We start from the raw sequence: 18906 nt of genomic DNA on the forward strand, positions 1-18906 counted from the left end.
AAACTTTTATTCGTTGTACTTCTGCCTATAGGTTTGAGTTTATTGTATGTTCATATTATTTTATTTTCCCCCAAATAAGCTTTTTTTTGGAAAACTGATCTATTCTGAGTTTTTTGTAGGCAAATTAATTATCCAGATATGTTCATATTAGGAGAAAAGTGGCTAAGCATGTAAAATAGTTTTTAAAAAATTAGAACAAGTCATTTCATCAAAAGTTGTTGACATTAGGAAGATCTTTGCTATGTAGATATGTAATCCAAGAATTCATGGCAGTTCACTGTTCTTTAACAATAATGTATTTATTTTACTTATCAAAATGTTGCTTTTAATTTCAGAAACAATACATGAATCCCCATATTAATATAAGATCTTTATTTTATTTAGTATTTTTCCTCCAGACTAACAGCTAAAATAATTTTGTTATTATAGGATACTGTGACCTGGACATGGCAAGGATATACATTGTAAGTCACTTATGTCTATTATTAGTTTATATAAATTCTATTTTAGTGAAGAAAAAGAAAGATCATTTATTCATTCTTTAAAAAAGTATTATTTTAAAAATATTGTTATATTTAAAAGCATAAAGATTTCTGATCAGAGCCCTAAGTCTTATAACTGATAAGTCTCCGTAGAGAGCATCACTATCTTGACCACTAACCCCTGGAGTCTCCTGTGTGCAAAATTCTAGTCATCTGTCCCATCCAAATGGGTCTCAAGTGTTTGTCTGCCAGTTCGTAAGTGACCTAGTTTGCATCATAGTTAGCTTTACTTTTGTAGTTTTATTTCCATTGCAGATTTGGCATTATCTAGTGTCTCTATCCTTACTTACTATGTTGCTTTAAGCCATTCAGAAAAATTTAGTCCTATGGTCTGAAATAGCTATGATGTGTCTGATATGAGTTGAAAAAATAGCTAACCAAGATTTCAGTTCTGCTCTTGGATTTGAAAAGCATTGGAATCAGCAGTTTCTATAAGCACTTTACTTAAGAGAGAAGAGCAATACAGTTTCATTATTAAGCAAGCTGATGTGAAGTAGGCCTTTAAAAAGAACAGAACATGTAGAAACTTGGTTTATCTCAAGATCGTTTGTTTAGTTCCCTCTGAATAAGTCTGAACCTGTTTAAATTTTGCTGAGAACCATATGAAACACCCGAATTTGAAGACTTCCCTTAGGGTCTTACCCAGTTTTCATATTGTTAAGCACAAAGCTCAGATAACATTGTTGATGGATAGATGACAATCAATTGGAAATATTTAAGGAAATCATCAGTTGCCTTAAGCACATTGTAGGATTTTTAGATAACTTCAGTGTAATCCAACCAACTTCTGAAATCAAAACTGCATAATTTCTCCATTTTGTGTATATATACATTGCTTTGAAATAATAAATTTAAATCAGAATAGGTAACTGATGGGACAGTAGAATAAATATTAACGCATATGAAACACTTATATTCTTGTTATGCTTCAGTCCTTGATCATTGAAGATAAGCAAATAACACCAAAAGTAGAGAACATAAATTGTAAAGGATATCTAAACAGCATATTATCTTTCACTTACCAAGAAATCAATTTATTCATTTGACTAAAATACATGTTTCATGCCATTACTTATTTTGAATTCCTGATTGCTTTTAGAAATGGGAGAATTGGGAGAAACAGGTAGTATGAAAGTATTTGGGAAAACGAAGTGCCTTAACAATGGATGCGTAGCATACTTCCACTTCCTGAGGTGTGCCATCCTTTGGGCCTTTACAGGTTAAGTTCCTTACAGAGATAGTGATGTGGCCAATAGGACTTTTTTTGGTTGCCCAGCAGTCCAGGTTAATGTGGTGATCAAATAGGAGAAAGCTTTTCTGGAAGAGGAACTGGGGATAGAAAATATAATAGACGGGTTTAGTTAATCTAGCCTTCTCAACTGAAAAGTATGTGAGAAGAGGAAAAGGAAATTAGGAGAAAGAATTCAGGAATGAAAGGGAGAAAAAATATTTTGAGAGTCAAAAATTTTTCAGGACTTTTAAACAAACACAAAATCTTTAAAAGGCACAGCTTTGTTTTGTTCAAATGCCATATTGCACCTATCTATTGCAAATCTCACGTCCACTTTTCTCTTCTCATCTACTTAATATTATTAGCGCTGTGTCTGTTACTTCTAAATCTGTTTTCTCAATTGTCCTTGCTCAAAGTGTTACTCTAGATACGGATTCTAAGAAACAGATTTTATACCAAAACGAATATCCCAAGGAAAAGGAGACTTGGAACAAACTTAGAGAAGTTTTGTATCAGTCTAAGAAGTATTTGGTCTGTCTGTAGGGTGGACAAGACAGGTTAAATAAGATTTTATGTGTGGTTTCATTTTTTTTACAGTATTCAGAATTTTCAGAATAGAATGCATCTATTCAAGTAATTGAATTCCACACCTCCATTTAAATAATTAAAAACAACTTATGCTAGATAGTGTGGATTGACTTTAGAGTTTATAGATAGTAAGAGATTTTTTTCTTTCAAATGGAAGATTTGTGAACTGACACATTAACAATTTATAATTAATTATGAAAGTGATATATCTACTTTCTAAATTCTTTCTTTTAACTAAATTCTTAAGCTCCTAAATTCCTTAAGTAAGTCCCCTCAGGTAACTTTTACAGATAAATTATGTTTTAATTTCTTAACAGTGAAAAGAGATTGGTTGGTTCTTTTCTTAAATGTGTAGTTTGATCCATTCTGCTGATTTCTGGGTCAATTGTCTAATGTGACTAAACTAAAAATCCAGTAGAAATCTTATCCAGAGAGTCTAAATATGTACTGGAACACTATAAGTAGAAACAACTATTTCAAACATTATCTTTGAGAGGGTTGCTTAACTGCTTTAAAGACAGCCTTTGCCTGCCTTTACGATGAAATTTGCAGCTTTTCAGATTTCCTCATAACTAAAACATTTATTAATAACTGGGACAATTTTGATAAAGCTTCCGCTTTTAAGGAAAGGCCCATTGATTTTTTTTAATGTCAAAAAAGAGTTCAGAAATGTAATGATCTACCTAGGAGTTTTATAAACACATTTACGTACCTTAAAATGTGGCCTTGGGTAGTTTCTCTAGGGACTTGGGCCTTTGAGTCTGTGTTGTCAAGGAAACTTCAAATTTGTGATTTAGTCTGTTGAGCTGAGGCTCTGACTCAAATACATATTTGGTATTCATTTGATGATTTAACTTTTGAATAATAATTGTCAAGAATACTTGTCTAAGCCGGGCACAGTGGCTCACACCTGTAGTCTCAGCTACTTGGGAGGCTGAGGTGGGAGGATCACCTGAGCCTAGGAAGTTGAGGCTGCAGTAAGCTGTGATTATGCCACTGTACTCCAGACTGAGTGACAGAGTAAGACCCTGTCTCAAAAAAAAAAAAAAGAATAGTTGTGTAGGCCCAAAAAGTGTTATAGCTGCAGTGTAGCATTTATAAAGGCAAAATATATATGAAGTGTGATGTGGGGGTATTTGTGTATAAAGAAATGATTGTTGAATAATATAAGATGGTACTTGCATTACTGTATAAAGATAGACTTTTCTTTTTTCTCTTCAGCATTCAGCTTTGTATGCTTACTTTCTGCCAGCTCTTCACAAAGGTAGAAATTGAGGTAAGTCATTCAAAATGTAGCCTTGGAACTTGAGATTTGGCCTTTCCTTTGATTTTGAACTTCTAGTCTAGAGAGACCAGATATAAAGGTCCATCACCCATAACATAAACCCTGGTGTTTTACAAATTGTGTATATAAACCTAGGCTGTCAGATTTAGCCCTTGAAATCATGTTAGAAAACACCTCTAGATTCTGGGAACTTGAAACATGTAACCACCCTGGCTGGCCAGAGGGGCATCACCTTGCTCTCATCTTTTTACTCCTTTAATGTTGACCTCTGCCAAATTGAATGATATATTTTCACATCCTGACAAAAGGAACTGACGATAGCTGATAGAGCCCCACACCTCCTTAAAGAAAATGTTTTGTGAAAGCTAAGAGATGCTACTTGGGGTCTAGGGGAGAGACATAGAGGTCAGAAGCTTTCACTGTGAAATCACCCTGCACACGAAAAGCCCAAGGAAATTCTATCTGGGAGGCAGCACATACCATCATTCACAGGACAGTCTTTTGGTTTGAATTACAGTGGCAGGTAGTGAGAGGGGAGTTATTACAGTATTCTGAAAATTTCGACCGGGTTTTTAAGTCTCTAAAGGTTGGTTCCAGAGCTGTTCTTAGTTTCTAGATATGATGTAGAATAGACCCCTGAATTCAGAATCTAGTCGGTTTTTGCAGTACCCTCAGGTAGTCTCTGAAGAGAGACGGTTTGATAATGGGTCTCCTAGATTTTCTAATTGCATCCATGGATTGTGTAATGAAAACCTTAAGTTTGCTTGTGTCATGCAGAGTTCTGAGTGGGGTCTAGTGCCTAAGTGACAGGACTGTGGAATTTAATTCACAAGAATACTATTTTGCGTTGTTGGATAGCTTAGTGATTTGGCCATTTAGAGATTGTTGGTAATACCAAATGATTTAGGAGGGCAAATTACATTTCAGAATGAGTTTAGTGAAATTTTCTTGAGATTTGCATTTTTCTGCCTGTCTTGAAAATATCTGTTTATTAATTATATTTCACACACCCCCACTTTTAAAACCAGTTCAGTATCTCTCACTGTGGCCAAAGAAAAAAAAAAAAAGAAAACCCACACTTGTTCTTGGGTTTTTCTTAGAGGTTCCTGAGGAACAAAAACTAATTTAATAATGTTAGGAAGTATCAAGGTAAACAAAATGAATTTTTTTTTTTCTCAAGACTACTCAGTGCCTTTGAAATGTCTGACTTACAGAACCTTTTTCTCTGAATATCTCCCAGAGCCAGTGTTCTATAGAATACACTTCAGGAAACCTTATGTCATAATATTTCTAAATACTCTGAGCACTGCTCTTGCTTCTTTAATAGCTGCTCAGGTAGTCTAGGCCTGTTTCACTTTTCTAAAAAAACAAGAAAACTCATACTTTAAAAAAGCCATGCTATCTTCTCTGCAAGATATTGTCTCTTCCTCTCAATGTACTCCTCTGTAGCTAAAACAAGATCTAGCAACACATGTAGAAATGTACACAAAGCTGTCTTTTTTGCCGTAGCATGTCAGTGGTCAAACTGCATTACAACAGAGGTATTCAGATTCCTCTTTTTTTTTTTTTTTTTTTTTGTCATGACCATTATTACCACATTTCCTTTCTGTGTCATGGCTTTCTTTTTTTTCTTTCTTTCTGTCTTTTTAAAAAATTACAATATTTGCATTCTCCAGCCAGTTCTGAGACCTGTTTGGATCATATTTTTCTGGCAAAGAAAACAATGTATTCTTTGTTCCGTAACTTCACAAATAAAATGACTTTCAGCTGCTTGAAAATAACTGCATCGACAGAGATTTGATGAATTAGAATTGTAGTGCAGAACAAGAGGATGAGAATTTGTGGACTTCAAATTTAGTACAGATATTCTTATTTTAGTTATGTTTACTTTAAATTTATGACTCCCCCTTTCACCCAGGTGACTCCTAAATACTTTATGATATTTTAATATTTTAATACTCACTGTTGGATTTAACTGAAGATGTATCCCAGCAGCCCTTCAGGCACTGAGTATACCACACCCTGGCTTGAAGCTCTGTAAGAGCTGGGCCATGTCTGAGGCTCCAGCTTTTCCACTATGTCTGCCGAGGCCCAGCTTGAGATTGGTTTGTGGTCTCAGTACATTTAGTTGCTCCAGTTTCAATTGTCTTGGTTGTTCTCAAGTAACCCCCTTTTTTCTTTTTCTTTAAAATTGATGGAAATCCTTGTTACTATCTTATTTTAAACATGTTTTTAGAACTTCTTGAATATTAGGTAAACCTAATTCAGGATATATTATTCAAGAATATGATATTAATTTTATGGTTTTTCAAATGAACTTTGAATGAATTATTAAAGTGCCGTTTTAGTCTTGCTTTTGTGAGTCACATGACACCCAGATATGTTGACTGCCATATCCTTTAGTTTCACAAGTCTCCCCTCAGTAATGATGACTACCAAACACTTTAGTTAACAAAATCATTAGATATCTAAGATATAATGAATCTAATATTTAGGAATATTTTCTTACCACCTTTTCCCAGCCCTCTCTGCTTCCCAACATAGAGACATACAGTATTTTTGAAAAGGCTATTATTTTCTCGACTCTTGGATCTTAAAAATATAGTTAGTTCTAAACCTCATGTCCTGTGTAATTGTTCTTCTGGCATCCTTGAACAATGATGAAGACGTCTGTCTACAGAATGGATCTACTAAAAGTTATTCTTTGAATTGTAATGTGGCATAATGGGTGTTCTTAAAGTATCTTTTAGTCATACTTTTATTAACCAGCTGCTTCACAAGTATACCTTTATAAGGATATGGCTTAGGGCATAGGGAATAAAATAGCTAGTAGGAAACATTGCAAAATGTGACATGAATTAAGAGTCTGCTAGTTTATCTCATGAGAGAGAATACATGCTAAGTCACACTATAAAGCACTAAGTGGGCCGCAGCTAGTTTATGAATGGAAACAAGCCATTTACACTGACTGTGCAGTCATTTTCCTTCATAGGCTATATCTCAGTTTGTATTCAAAGCATGTTGACTTTAGAAGCTATCTGGTATATATTATAGATAAATAAAAATTGTCTGTAGTGGGCATATTAGACATATAATAAGTCCCCCCTTATCTGTAGGGGATATGTTCCAAGACCCCCAGTGAATGCCTGAAACTGCAAGAAATACCAAACCCTATATATACTAACTTTTTTCCTAAATATACATACCTCTGATAAAATGTAATTTATAAAATAGGCACAATAAGAGATTAACAGTGATAACTAATAATAAAATAGAACAGTTGTAACAATATAGATAACAGTTGAATGTGAATGTGGTCTCTCTCTCTCTCTCTCTCTCTCTGTCAACATCTCATTGTACTATATTCATCCCTCTTCTCCTTGTGATGAAGAAAGGGTAGAGCAGGATGGCATGTAATTTTATCACCCTACTCAGAATGGCATGCAATTTAAACTTATGAATTGTTTATTTCCAGAACTTTTCATATAATGTGTTTGGACCATGGTTGACTGTTGGTAACTGAAACCACAGAAAGCAAAATCCCAGATAAGGGAGACTACTGTATTTTCTTTAGGAAAATTCCTTTAAAAACTTATAGTGAGCTTATAGTGGCTAGCATTGGGCCTAAAATACTCTGTGGTGGCCATTTCATTTTCTTAAAGTAGTAGAAAGGTTTGTTTTTTTTATTTAAAAAGAATTTCTGATTTAGGGAAAGATTGCAATTAGTAATGGTATTATCATCAACAGCTACATGTATATATCACTTTTAAGATCTTTAGAGAGCTAATTGCTTAGGGAAGATTCAAAGACATTTATATAGTTTATTTATGTATCCAAATGCACTACAATTATTTGTAGTTTTTAATCTAAAATGAGCCTTTTAGAAAACCTCAATCACACAACTACAGACACACACACACACACACACACACACACACACACCCCCTACATATGTACTTGTTCTAACAAAGCTAATTTCTTCTGGAACTTGGTAAAATTCTGGAATTTGTGAATACTAATAGAGAAATAAAAAGGGTATTAACTAGAGTTTTTGTTCTAATCCTGTTACTACTTACCTGTATGTACTTGAGAAAATTAAACCTTTCTAAGCCTGCATTCTCACTGACAAAAATGGGGATAATAACACCTAATTTATAGAGTTTTGAGGAGTAATAAGGTTACTTATGTGCTGGCACATAGTAAGTGTTCAATAAGCACTAACTTTTCCTTTCTGTCTCATCTAGATGTTTCTATTCTTTTGGGAAGGAAGCAGCAAGCATTGTTTAAAAATATCTTCCTTCTTTTGCATTTTTTCTCTTTGAAGATTTAAAAGAAGAACTATAGAAAGAACTAGAACTGCATATTTGTTAAGATTGTCCTTTTAAAATTCTTTTCTGTTACAAGGAAAAAATAAAAGATTGATTATAGTGTCATAATTCCTCAATCTTCCTCATCATTTTTTTAGTAGAAAGGAATGTGCTTGATATAGTCAAGAAAAATGAATAAACTAGCTTTAGTGATACTGAGAATCTATGTACGTGACTGGCTTTGGTTGATGGATGTCTTAAATAGTAGGCTGAAGAATTTTGTATATTGCTTGTATGCAATTTAAGGACCAAGAGGAAGTTGGGGACTCTGGGACCAAAAGCACAAATGAGATGTTAACCTGAGAAACATGTCGCTTAGTCTCCTCCTCATCTGGGACAGGATGGTGTAAAGTTAAGTATGGGGAAGGTACAGAGAATACTGTATTTGAAAGGAGAGGGGAGTGGAGCTGTGAAGCCAGTTTCAGGTGCAATAGAAGGGAATAAGTTCACATAAGCTGTCTTCTTTATAAAGTTGAAAGTGAAGTACCATTTGTACCTCACAAGAGTGAGGTAAAAGTGGAATTGCAACTTGAAAAGCATGGAGCATATGTAACATTTTTAGCATCTCTCAGTGGTCCTTAACAGGAATATGAAGGCAAGATCAGGAGAGGTGGCTGAGGGTGTGTGATTGGCACTGTGGGCATGGCAGAAGTGAAAGATTCTAAGTAACAGGTAATACAGAATTATCTGACTCCCAAGTCCAGTGTAGATAGGCAGGGAGATGTTGCCAGAGGGAGTGGATAAAGAGGGATGATTGATCCAGATGTGACCATTAGGTTGTCGTGGTCTATGCAAGACCAGATTAGGGGAGAAATAAACACTAATGGATAATGAGGGGAAACTGATTGAAGAACTTAGCAGAGATTAGAGTCATAAGTTTGTTTCCATGGCAAAGGTAGAGTCTAGAAGAATATCTGTGGCCAAGATGTCAAGTGAGTCATCAACGTGAGTACTGAGGATACTGAGAGAAGATGAAGTTAGAAAGGAAAACTTAGGGGCTTGAAGTCATTGGGGTATATAGATGTGTGTTGGGAACCATAAAAGATAGTGGCAATCATGTTACCCTCTCTTCGATTGATTTTCCTTTCCAAATAAAGGGTACATTCATACTGTGAGCCTTGAATGAGTGTACAAAATGGAAATGTGATATAGAGGGCAAGGTCTTATCCTAGGAGAGGTGACTTTTTATTAGAATTTCCATTGAATTGCTTCTTAGGAGGAATGGGGCCTCCAAGGCCCATGGGTGTCAAATTTAGGATTTTAATTATTTTGTACTCTCAGTGGAACTTTATTCCTTAAGAATAAGATGTCACACCAATATGAGAGTTATTAAAAATCATTTTATGAAAAATACTACCTGCACTAATATAAAACCAAACCTGTATTTCATTGTATTATGTTTGGTTAACAGTGTGGTGGCAATTTATTTTTCAAGGTTTTCAGTATGTACTTTTATGACCTACAAATCAAGTGTATTACAAATGGTTGTTTAGCTTTTTTAAAAAATGAAGAATTATATGGCAATTAAAATTTTTAATTTCTTACACTGTTTTGTTAGAGATTTTATGAACATTAATTTCAACTTACTGTTTTTTTTCTTGGATTTTATACTAAGCAAATACAAGAAATTTTACTAGATCAGGACGCAGGGAATTTTTAGAAATATTTCTTTGCAAAGATAGTTATTCTAGGTATATAAGGATGTGGGGACCTCTGGTGGCTTAGTTTATTTTTCCATCTTAAAAACAACTATGCAAAATAGCCACACACAGAATTCCAATGGGAAGGACTTCAGAGATCATGTAGTTAAATTTTTTCATTTGACAGGAGAGGGCACTGAGGCTCATAAAGGCTAAATGACTTTTCCAGGATCACACGGCAGATCTCAAGCAGCAACCTAGTCCAAGAACTCTTTCTGCAGCTTGCAGCTGCCTCCTTAGAGAGGAAATAATCAGATAAATGTGAAAAGTAAAAATGTCCTATAGCACATTATTCTATAATTCCATACATTTTATCTTAAAAATACAACTTGCATCCATGCCATCCTCCATATCCTCACTCCCTCTTCTCAAGGTCTTATTATCTCTCCCATGATTGCAGCTGCTTCCAGACATTCTCCCTGCTCTTACTCTCTTCTTTGGTGCATACAGTCCTTACTGCTGAAGTTACCACTCAAAAACTTGGACCTGGTCATGTCATTCCCTTGCTTAAATGTCACCTCTGAGATACCAATGCTTACAGGTTTCTTAATATGATTGACAAGACTTGAAAACAGGTCCATTTGGAAAAAAAAAATGGTATTTTTAATTACTTCTAGTTGCCTTCTTTATTTATCAAATGGAAGTGGTAGGATTTACCTCAAGGAATTGTTTAGAGAGTTAATCATATAAAGCCCCTAATACAAAATACCCAGCACACAGTAGATGTTTAATGGATGGTAACTCTTATTGGTGGATTTAGCTCACTGTTTCATAAATTTCTACCCTACTGAATGGAGAGCTTCTTGAGGGCAGGGACTTTGCTGTCATGTTTTTAGGGCTTAGTGCAGTGCCTGAGCACCTACTATGGGGGAAAAATTAATGAAATAAAATAATGTATGTAAAACACCTAGCATGATGCCTGGTTTGTAGTTATAATTCAATAAACAGTAACTATTGGCAAAATCTCACTTATTCTTAAAAAGCCAACATCAAGTATTAGTTCTTCTATAGAGCACCCTTAACAGAATTAGCTTTCCTGTGTGCACTCTCTCCCTAGGCACCACCTTCCTCTTTGGCTGCATTTCCCTGGCCCCTGACAAAATTAATCCTTTCCTACTTCTTGCTTTCATACTCCAGGAAGGATGGTTAGTGGAGAAAATAAGGTTTTTTTTTAATCTGACAAATCTTGGGCTGAATTCTGGCCATGTGACTTGTATGCCTTTATGTAAGTTAATTAAGCTATTGAGCCCCATCTATAATTGGGGGTAATAGGGGTAATGACACTTAGCATATGGAGTTATCAATGTGTTGTTCTATACTATTAAAATATTGATCTTCTTTAGAGCAGGGAATAGGGTCCTATTAATCTTGCCTGGTATATCGTAGGTGCTGAAAAATACATAATAACTTGAATATGGCACTAAAACCTTGTTAATGTGAGAAAACCATAAATAAAAACAAGAACAGTACAATTGAGGCATCACAGAACATCAAGCAGAGAAAAAGTACAATTAAAAATGCTAAAGCAAAAAATGGTGTTAAGCAAAAAGCTGTAAAGCCAATACTAAGAGTTTTTTTAAAAAGCAGAATAAATGACAAAACATAAAGTTCAAACAAATAGTAAAAATATGGTTGACATTAGAATGGATAGAGAAGATGCAAGACAAAAAGAAAAGAAAAAAAGAAGTTTTCACATAAAGCGATGGGAGTAGTAGAAAATGCAGCTCGAGAAGAAAGATCTTAGTAGCTACAGCTTTACACTTCCAGAATTCCAGACACTGGCTTGTTTCACCCTCACAATCACCAGGGAAGTAGTGATCTTAGCCCTCTTTTTAGAGTTGAGGAGATGGTTCAGCAAAGTTAAATGACATACTAGTTAACACACAAGCAGACCCAGGGCTTAGAAACAGATCTCCTGAGTACAAGCCCAGTGCCCCATTACCTCATATAACCTATGTTCTAGAAAGGTAGATGATTTAATATATTGATAATGTATAAATTAATTTACTTGGCATTTAATGTCTTAGGCTTAAGACATTGTTATGGAAAGGTATATTTGTCTTTCAGTTTATGCCAGTTCAAGTACCAAATGATGAAGAAAAAAATGATCCTGTCCTTTTTGCCAATAAAGTCCGGAATTTAATGGCAGAGTAAGTGTCTATATTTGATTATAACTCATAATTTGAAAATTATTTGCACATGTCGTTTAACTCATTTTAAGGATTTTTTTAACCCCTGAAGGCCTCGTTCCCCAACTCATTTTGATACGTAAGATAATGTGCCCAGGATGAGGTCAGTATAACAATCTATAAATATTTTCCCCAGCTGCATACCACAAATAAGGAAATACATCTTTACCGGAAAGACTGGAGAGGATACAATAACCAGAAAAGACCAGCCAGTGCCTTGCACAGGGTGGATTCTCCTAAGCTGGCCCGCCACTGTCAGTTGAGCCTTGTGATGATCTCAGTGGTTCCTGCCGTGGCCCACCTTCTATCCCTTCGACCTTCATATAGCTGCCCAAGGATGAGTGTTTCTAAGGCATTACTGACTATAGCACCAAAAAAGAGAAAGTTTGCAATGCAAAAAGAGATGCATAGAAGAGGGAAAAAGACACCTCTTCATGGATGGCTATAAATTAGGATTTAGAAACTATAAAACATAAGGTTAATATTTTCCTGCACATAAGGGAGTTCTAACTGGCCGTTCTGACTAGATAAATCACCCCCTATCTTGTAATGAAAGAATGTATTATACTATACCACCACCCAGGTAGCCTCAGAGCCCTCCAGGTGTGCACCCTCTTCCCACACACCACCTCCGTCATTCCCAGTGGTAGGTTTGGAGCTAATAGACCAGCAGTGTTTATTCTCTTAGTAAAAATTCAATGAGAACTCTGAATTTAGCTTCATAGCTGAATTTAGCTTTACAGCCAGATTTCATATATATATATATATATAGCCAGCCATGTATATATGTATATGTATGTGTGTCTCTATAAGTATATGTTTTATTCTAATATATGTATCTTAATATTTTTCTGCAGAATAACTTTTCAAAATAGAATAAATGTTTGGCAAAAAATTTGCTATTAAATGTATATAGAAGTGTATATAGAAGTGCTTGTTTTATCTAGTTTCTAGATCAGCTACAAAGTTAGTTTTTATGTTATTTCCTTCTCTTCCTTTCTTATGTTTTCATGCCAGCTTATATCCAAAAGGTAGAAAGCAAGATAATTATTAGAAATTGAGAGAACTGGGCTGGGTGCGGTGACTCACACTTGTAATCCCAGCACTTTGGAAGGCCGAGGTGAGTGGATCACGAGGTCAGGAGCTCGAGACCAGCCTGGCCAACATGGTGAAACCCTGTCTCTATTAAAAATACAAAAATTAGCCAGGCATTGTGGCAAGCGCCTGTAATCCCAGCTACTCAGGAGGCTGAGGCAGGAGAATTGCTGGAACCTGGGAGGTAGAGGTTGCAGTGAGCCAAGTTTTCATGCCACTGCACTCCAGCCTGGGCGATGAACAAAACTCCATCTCAAAAAAGAAAAAAAAAAAATGGAGAGAACTTATATCAGATATTTTGGCTTCCCAAATTGTGCTTAGAAACAAGAGAAGGGATTTGTTTAGACAGCCTTTTTCTGAATTCAAAGGTGCGGAGGTAATAATGACTTGTGATAAAGAGTAAGAAAGACCTTGATTAGCTGCACAACTTTGGACAAGTCTCCTCCAAATCCCCTTCTCCTCACATGTGAAATGGGAGTTAAAATCGTTGCCTTGTCTTTCTCATGGTTTTGATTATTAGGAGACTCAAGTAGGAAAGTATATGATAAAAGCATTTGAAGACACAAGTACTGTGGCAGGCCCTCAACTTAAGTTATTTAACATTATCTTTACATCAACTCTGTGATATAAGTAAGAAAGCTGACTTGGGGAGGTGAGTAGTTTGCCCAAAGTCACACTAGGTAGTGACTGTCTGGGCTAGAACTCAAATCCACATTTCCTGTTACCAAAGCCCAAGCTCTTAACTATTATACTGTACTATTTATTATTATAAGTCCCAAAATATTTTAAAATTTAATTTTCCATCTTATATATTTTTATACCACAACACTTATTAATCAAAGAGCTTAGAAAAAATATTTTAGATAGAAAGAAATTTTTTTTTTGCTTTTGTTGTTGTTGTTTTTTTGAGACAGAGTCTTGCTCTGTCACTCAGGCTGGAGTGCAATGGCACGATCTCGGCTCACTGCAACCTCCGCCTCCTGGGTTCAAGTGATTCTCCTGCCTCAACCTCCCGAGTAGCTGGGATTACAGGCGCCCACCATCATGCCCAGCTAATTTTTGTATTTTTAGTAAAGATGGGGTTTTGCCATGTTGGCCAGGCTGGTCTCGAACTCCTGACCTCGGGTGATCCGCCTGCCTTGGCCTCCCAAAGTGCTGGGATTACTGGCGTGAGCCACCGCATCTGGCCAAAAAAAATGTTTTATTCTGATTGTATTCATTGAAAATGTAATGTTTCTAGCAATGATTCAACAAAATCCAATGCAGTTTAAAGACATAATTTTATGGTTTTCACTGAATATTTGTGGATAAAAATTTAGTGAAGAGGAATCTTTATCTCATGTACTGCACCTTTTTTTTTGGTATTCAGTGTTTTTCCAGTTCTTATAAATATGTATTTTTTTCAAATCTAATTCACTATCATTTAATCTGTGAGTAGTGAAGTAGGAACTAGGAGTTATACTTTCCCTTAAGGATGGAGGATGTTTAGGTTTAGAAGAAATATCTTTTGCTTCAGTATTTTTGGAAGATTGCCATGTAGCAAGAAGGTGATCTCTAGCTATAAAAGATGAAAAACATAGACAGCTAGCAATTTGAATAGATTGCTTACTTACACTATATACAAATGCCATTTATCTGTTTATTTTATTTTATTTATTTTTTGATATGGGGTCTCCCTCTGTCACCCAGGCTGGAGTGCAGTGGTGCAGTCTCAGCTCACGCAACCTCTGCCTCCTGGGTTTAAGCAGTTCCCCTGCCTCAGCCTCCTGAGTAGCTGAGACTACAGGTGTGCCACCACCACACCCACGTAATTTTTGTATTTTTAGTAGAGATGGGGTTTCACCATGTTGGCCAAGCTGGTCTCAAACTCCTGGCCTCAAGTGATCTGCCTGTGTTGGCCTCCCAAAGTGCTGGGATTACAGGTGTGAGGCACTGTGTGAGGCTCCATTTATTTGTTTAAACAGTACCCTCCACAGGCATTCTTTTTTTGTCCTTACAGTAACCATTTGGAATAAGGATAGTATTCACTCCTATGTACAGATGAGAAAAGTGAGGCTTCATCCACAGCTGGTAAAAAAACTCCACTAGGACTTGAACCTAAGTCTTCTAATTACTTTCCATGAGACTGAAGGCAACTGTTATTATTATTATAGTTAAAACACAAAGCAAAAATTATCAGCTACACAGACAGAAGCATGTAGATATAAGAAGATTAACTTAATCCTTAGTAAGTCTGCGAATAAATGGAGAAACAGGTCTCTTTGTCAAGAAAAGCGAGAGTTACTGGTTTAAAAAGTAGTAAATACTTTTTCATTTGCTGTTGTTTGGAACCAGTTAAAGCCTAGTGAAATATGATTACTTTTTTTAAAAAAAAATGAATTTTAGTTTGCTTCTTAATACTTTTATTAAGAGCTCTGGGAATACCAGTAACAGATCATACCTATGAAGATTGCAGATTGATGATTTCAGCAGGACAGCTAACATTGCCTATGGAAGCTGGGCTGGTGGAATTTACTAAAATTAGCCGGAAATTGAAGTAAGTGTATTTTTAAATGACTACACTTTCATAAAGTTGTCCAAAAGGGATCTGAAATCCTATCTGTTTATTTTCTCCTGCTTTATTAATGCTTAGCTCTAGTTCCCACTTGGTGTATATTGGGAAAGTCGGAGTTGTGAATTTAGCTCACATTTTATTCATCTACTTTTGCTTTTTCAAGAACAGTTAACTCAGAGATATGTGCACTGGTCACAGGAGGAGACCAAGGGATAATAAATGTGGATCCACACAGATCTGCCTCCCTGCTCAGAGGGAGTTAGTGGCTCAGAGAAGTTAATCCTGCCACCTTCTTACAAGGACAGCATCAGTAGATGATACTGGCATGTGGTAGTCAGAGCTTCACATGAGAAACGTGAATTGATTTGTATAGTTGCAATTCTTACCATCACTGAATATTAAATACTTGCCCTAGATCTGCCTTTTTTTCTGGATACCTATTTTTAAAAAAAAGGCAAAAATCTTCTTCGTGCTCTTTAGATCTAGTTTAAACCATTGAGAACATTCTTGTTGAGCTATTTGCTATAAAAGGTGTAACCCTCAACCTCCCTCTACCCTTATTGCAGTTCATTCTGTTCTCAGCCCTATCTGGAGTTTGCAAAATTTATTAATTAACATCCTGTCTATGAAGGAGCTGAAGAACCAGTTACTATATCAAAGTTCAGTATTAAAGTATAATATTTTGATAACTGATATAGAAAATATTATTTATATTGTAAGATAACAAAAATGTTTTGCTTTTGTTTGCATATTATGGTTACAATGTTCTGTAGATTTAAAAAGTTTAGTTAGCCACTGAAATTGGGTTAAGAAGTATATGTTAGGTCATTTGTTTAATTCAACAAAGCAAAGGTAGGATATGATGTAATCTACAGTGCATTTTCCAGTGTTTTATCACCATGGTTTTTCATAACTAATCTTGGAGGACATGTGTATAGTCTAATGAATCCCCCTATCATAACATTTTGTGAAATATGAATTCATTATCAGCCTGAAAGCTTCTTGAAAGCAAGAATTGTTATTTCATCTTTAAAAACTTAATACATACTATAGACTCACTAAGTAATGTTTAGATTTAAAATATTTGCTTTTTTATTTTCTTCTCATGAATAATTTATTATTCCACTACAATGTTCTTCTTTTTATTTACTTTTCTTTCCCTGAGATATTTGAGATAATTGTCAGTTATACAAGTATCCTTTAAAAGATTAAATGCCTGCATATATGTTGAATATGTGCTTTTAAGTACCTATTTTATTCTCCTTTACAAATTTAACACTTAAAATATTTTTCTCTTAGATACATTATTAGTAAAATAATGATCATAAAATGTCCATGTGAATTGTAAAGGGCTAATAACATGTATCTGTAATTCCTTGTTTGTTTAGATTAGATTGGGATGGTGTTCGTAAGCATTTGGATGAATATGCATCTATTGCGAGTTCCTCAAAAGGAGGAAGAATTGGAATTGAAGAATTCGCCACGTATTTAAAGTTGCCTGTTTCAGATGTCTTGAGACAACTTTTTGCACTCTTTGACAGGGTATGTTAAAATTTAATCTTTCACATTTTTACTCTGTCAGTCCTACAGTGAGTAAATCAATATGGTAGGCAATTTGAAAAAGTTGACAAGTCAGTGTTAGAAGAATCAAGGCTGAGCCTATGGTTTAATTGCATGATTTTGTTTTTTTCTCCTTAATAGTAATATTAATAATTGTGTGTGTATATTGTAACATTTATTATACTGTCATATATAATATAATAAAATATATATCATATCATATATCTATTATTTTAGTATAATATGATATAAAATAATATATGTATCTATTATTTTAAATACCAGGTCAGAAATAAACATTGTGACCATATAACCACATTTGTGGTATGGACCTGGAAGAGTTTATATCATTGGCAGGAATTTTAAAATTTATATCAAAACTCATACATTAATGACATGGGTGTTTAGAATTTTATTCTGAAGGTTTTAGACTTCCAGCTGTAATCCCAGCAGTTTGGGAGGCCAAGTGGGTGGATTTCCTGAGGTCAGGAATTTGAGAACAGCTTGACCAACATGGTGAAACCTTGTCTCAACTAAAAATACAAAAATTAGCTGGGCTTGGTGGTACATGCCCGTAATCCCAGCTACTTGGGAGGCTGAGGCAGGAGAATTGCTTGAACCTGGGAGGCAGAGGTTGCAATGGGCCGAGTTCACGCCATTGCACTTCAGCTGGGCAACAAGAGCGAAGCTTCATCTCTAAAAAAAAAAAAAAAAAAAGATATTTTTGTGGTATTCGATGCTATTTTATAACATTTTACCACAGTAGAACTTCTTTCAAAATTGCAGTCAGTCCTCTCAAACCCTGTCATTGCTTTATCAACTAAGTTCATGTAACAGTCTAAATCAATTGTTGTCATTTTAACAATGTTCACAGCATCTTCATCAGGAGTAGTTTCCATTGCAATAAACCACTTTCTTTGCTCATCCATAAGAAGCATCTTACCCATTCAAGTTTTATCATGAGATTGCAGCAATTCAGTCACATCTTCAGGCTCCGTTTTTAATTCTAGTTCTCTTGCTATTTCCACATCTGCATTTACTTCCTCCACTGAGGTCTTGAGCCCCTCAAAGTCATCCATAAGGGTTGCAATTGGGTTCTTCCAAACTCCCGTTAATGTTGATATTTTGACCTCCTTCCATGAATCATGAATGTTCTTAATGGCTTCTAGAATGGTGAATCTTTTCCAAAAGGTTTTCAATTTACTTTACCCAAATCCACCAGAAGAATCACTAGCTATGGCAGCTATATAGCCTTATAGCATTTCTTATGGCAGCTATAGCCTTACAGCATTTCTTAATAAGGCTTCAGAGTCGAAATTACTCCTTGATCTATGGGTGGCAGAATGGATGTTGTGTTAGCAGGCATGAAAACAACATTAGCCTCCTTCTATATCTCCATCAGAGCTCTTGGGTAACTAGGTACATTCTCAGTGAACAGTAATATTTTGAAAGGAATCTTTTTTTCCTGAGCAGTAGGTCTCAACAATGTTCTTAAAATAATCTTTAAATCATCCTATGAACAAATGTGCAGTCATCCAGGCTTTGTTGTTCCATTTACAGAACACAGACAGAGTAGATTTAACATAATGTATAAGGGCCCTTGGATTTTCAGAATGGCAAATGAGCATTGGCTTCAACTTAAAGCCACCCACTGTATTAGGCCCTAACAAAAGGATCAGCCTGTCTTTTGAAGCCTTGAAGCCAGGCATTGATTTCTCTCTAGGTATGAAAGTCTTAGATGGCATTTTCTTTCATTAAAAGGCCATTTCATCTACATTGAAAATCTTCATCAATT

At 35.4% G+C, this 18906-nt stretch overlaps 1 protein-coding gene across 1 annotated transcript in view; it reads left to right on the forward strand.

The window, feature by feature from the left end:
• LPCAT2 (lysophosphatidylcholine acyltransferase 2) overlaps positions 1-18906 on the forward strand; it is a 73992-nt gene that overhangs the window by 24253 nt on the left and 30833 nt on the right. The window contains exons 7-11 of the mRNA XM_032157370.2: positions 430-464; positions 3583-3637; positions 11781-11863; positions 15408-15533; positions 16940-17093. Of these exons, the coding sequence (XP_032013261.1) occupies positions 430-464; positions 3583-3637; positions 11781-11863; positions 15408-15533; positions 16940-17093 (453 nt within the window). The remainder of the gene's footprint in view (positions 1-429; positions 465-3582; positions 3638-11780; positions 11864-15407; positions 15534-16939; positions 17094-18906) is intronic.

The sequence above is a fragment of the Hylobates moloch genome, unplaced genomic scaffold, assembly GCF_009828535.3.
Source record: "Hylobates moloch isolate HMO894 unplaced genomic scaffold, HMol_V3 SCAFFOLD_6, whole genome shotgun sequence".
NCBI classification, from domain to species: domain Eukaryota; kingdom Metazoa; phylum Chordata; class Mammalia; order Primates; family Hylobatidae; genus Hylobates; species Hylobates moloch.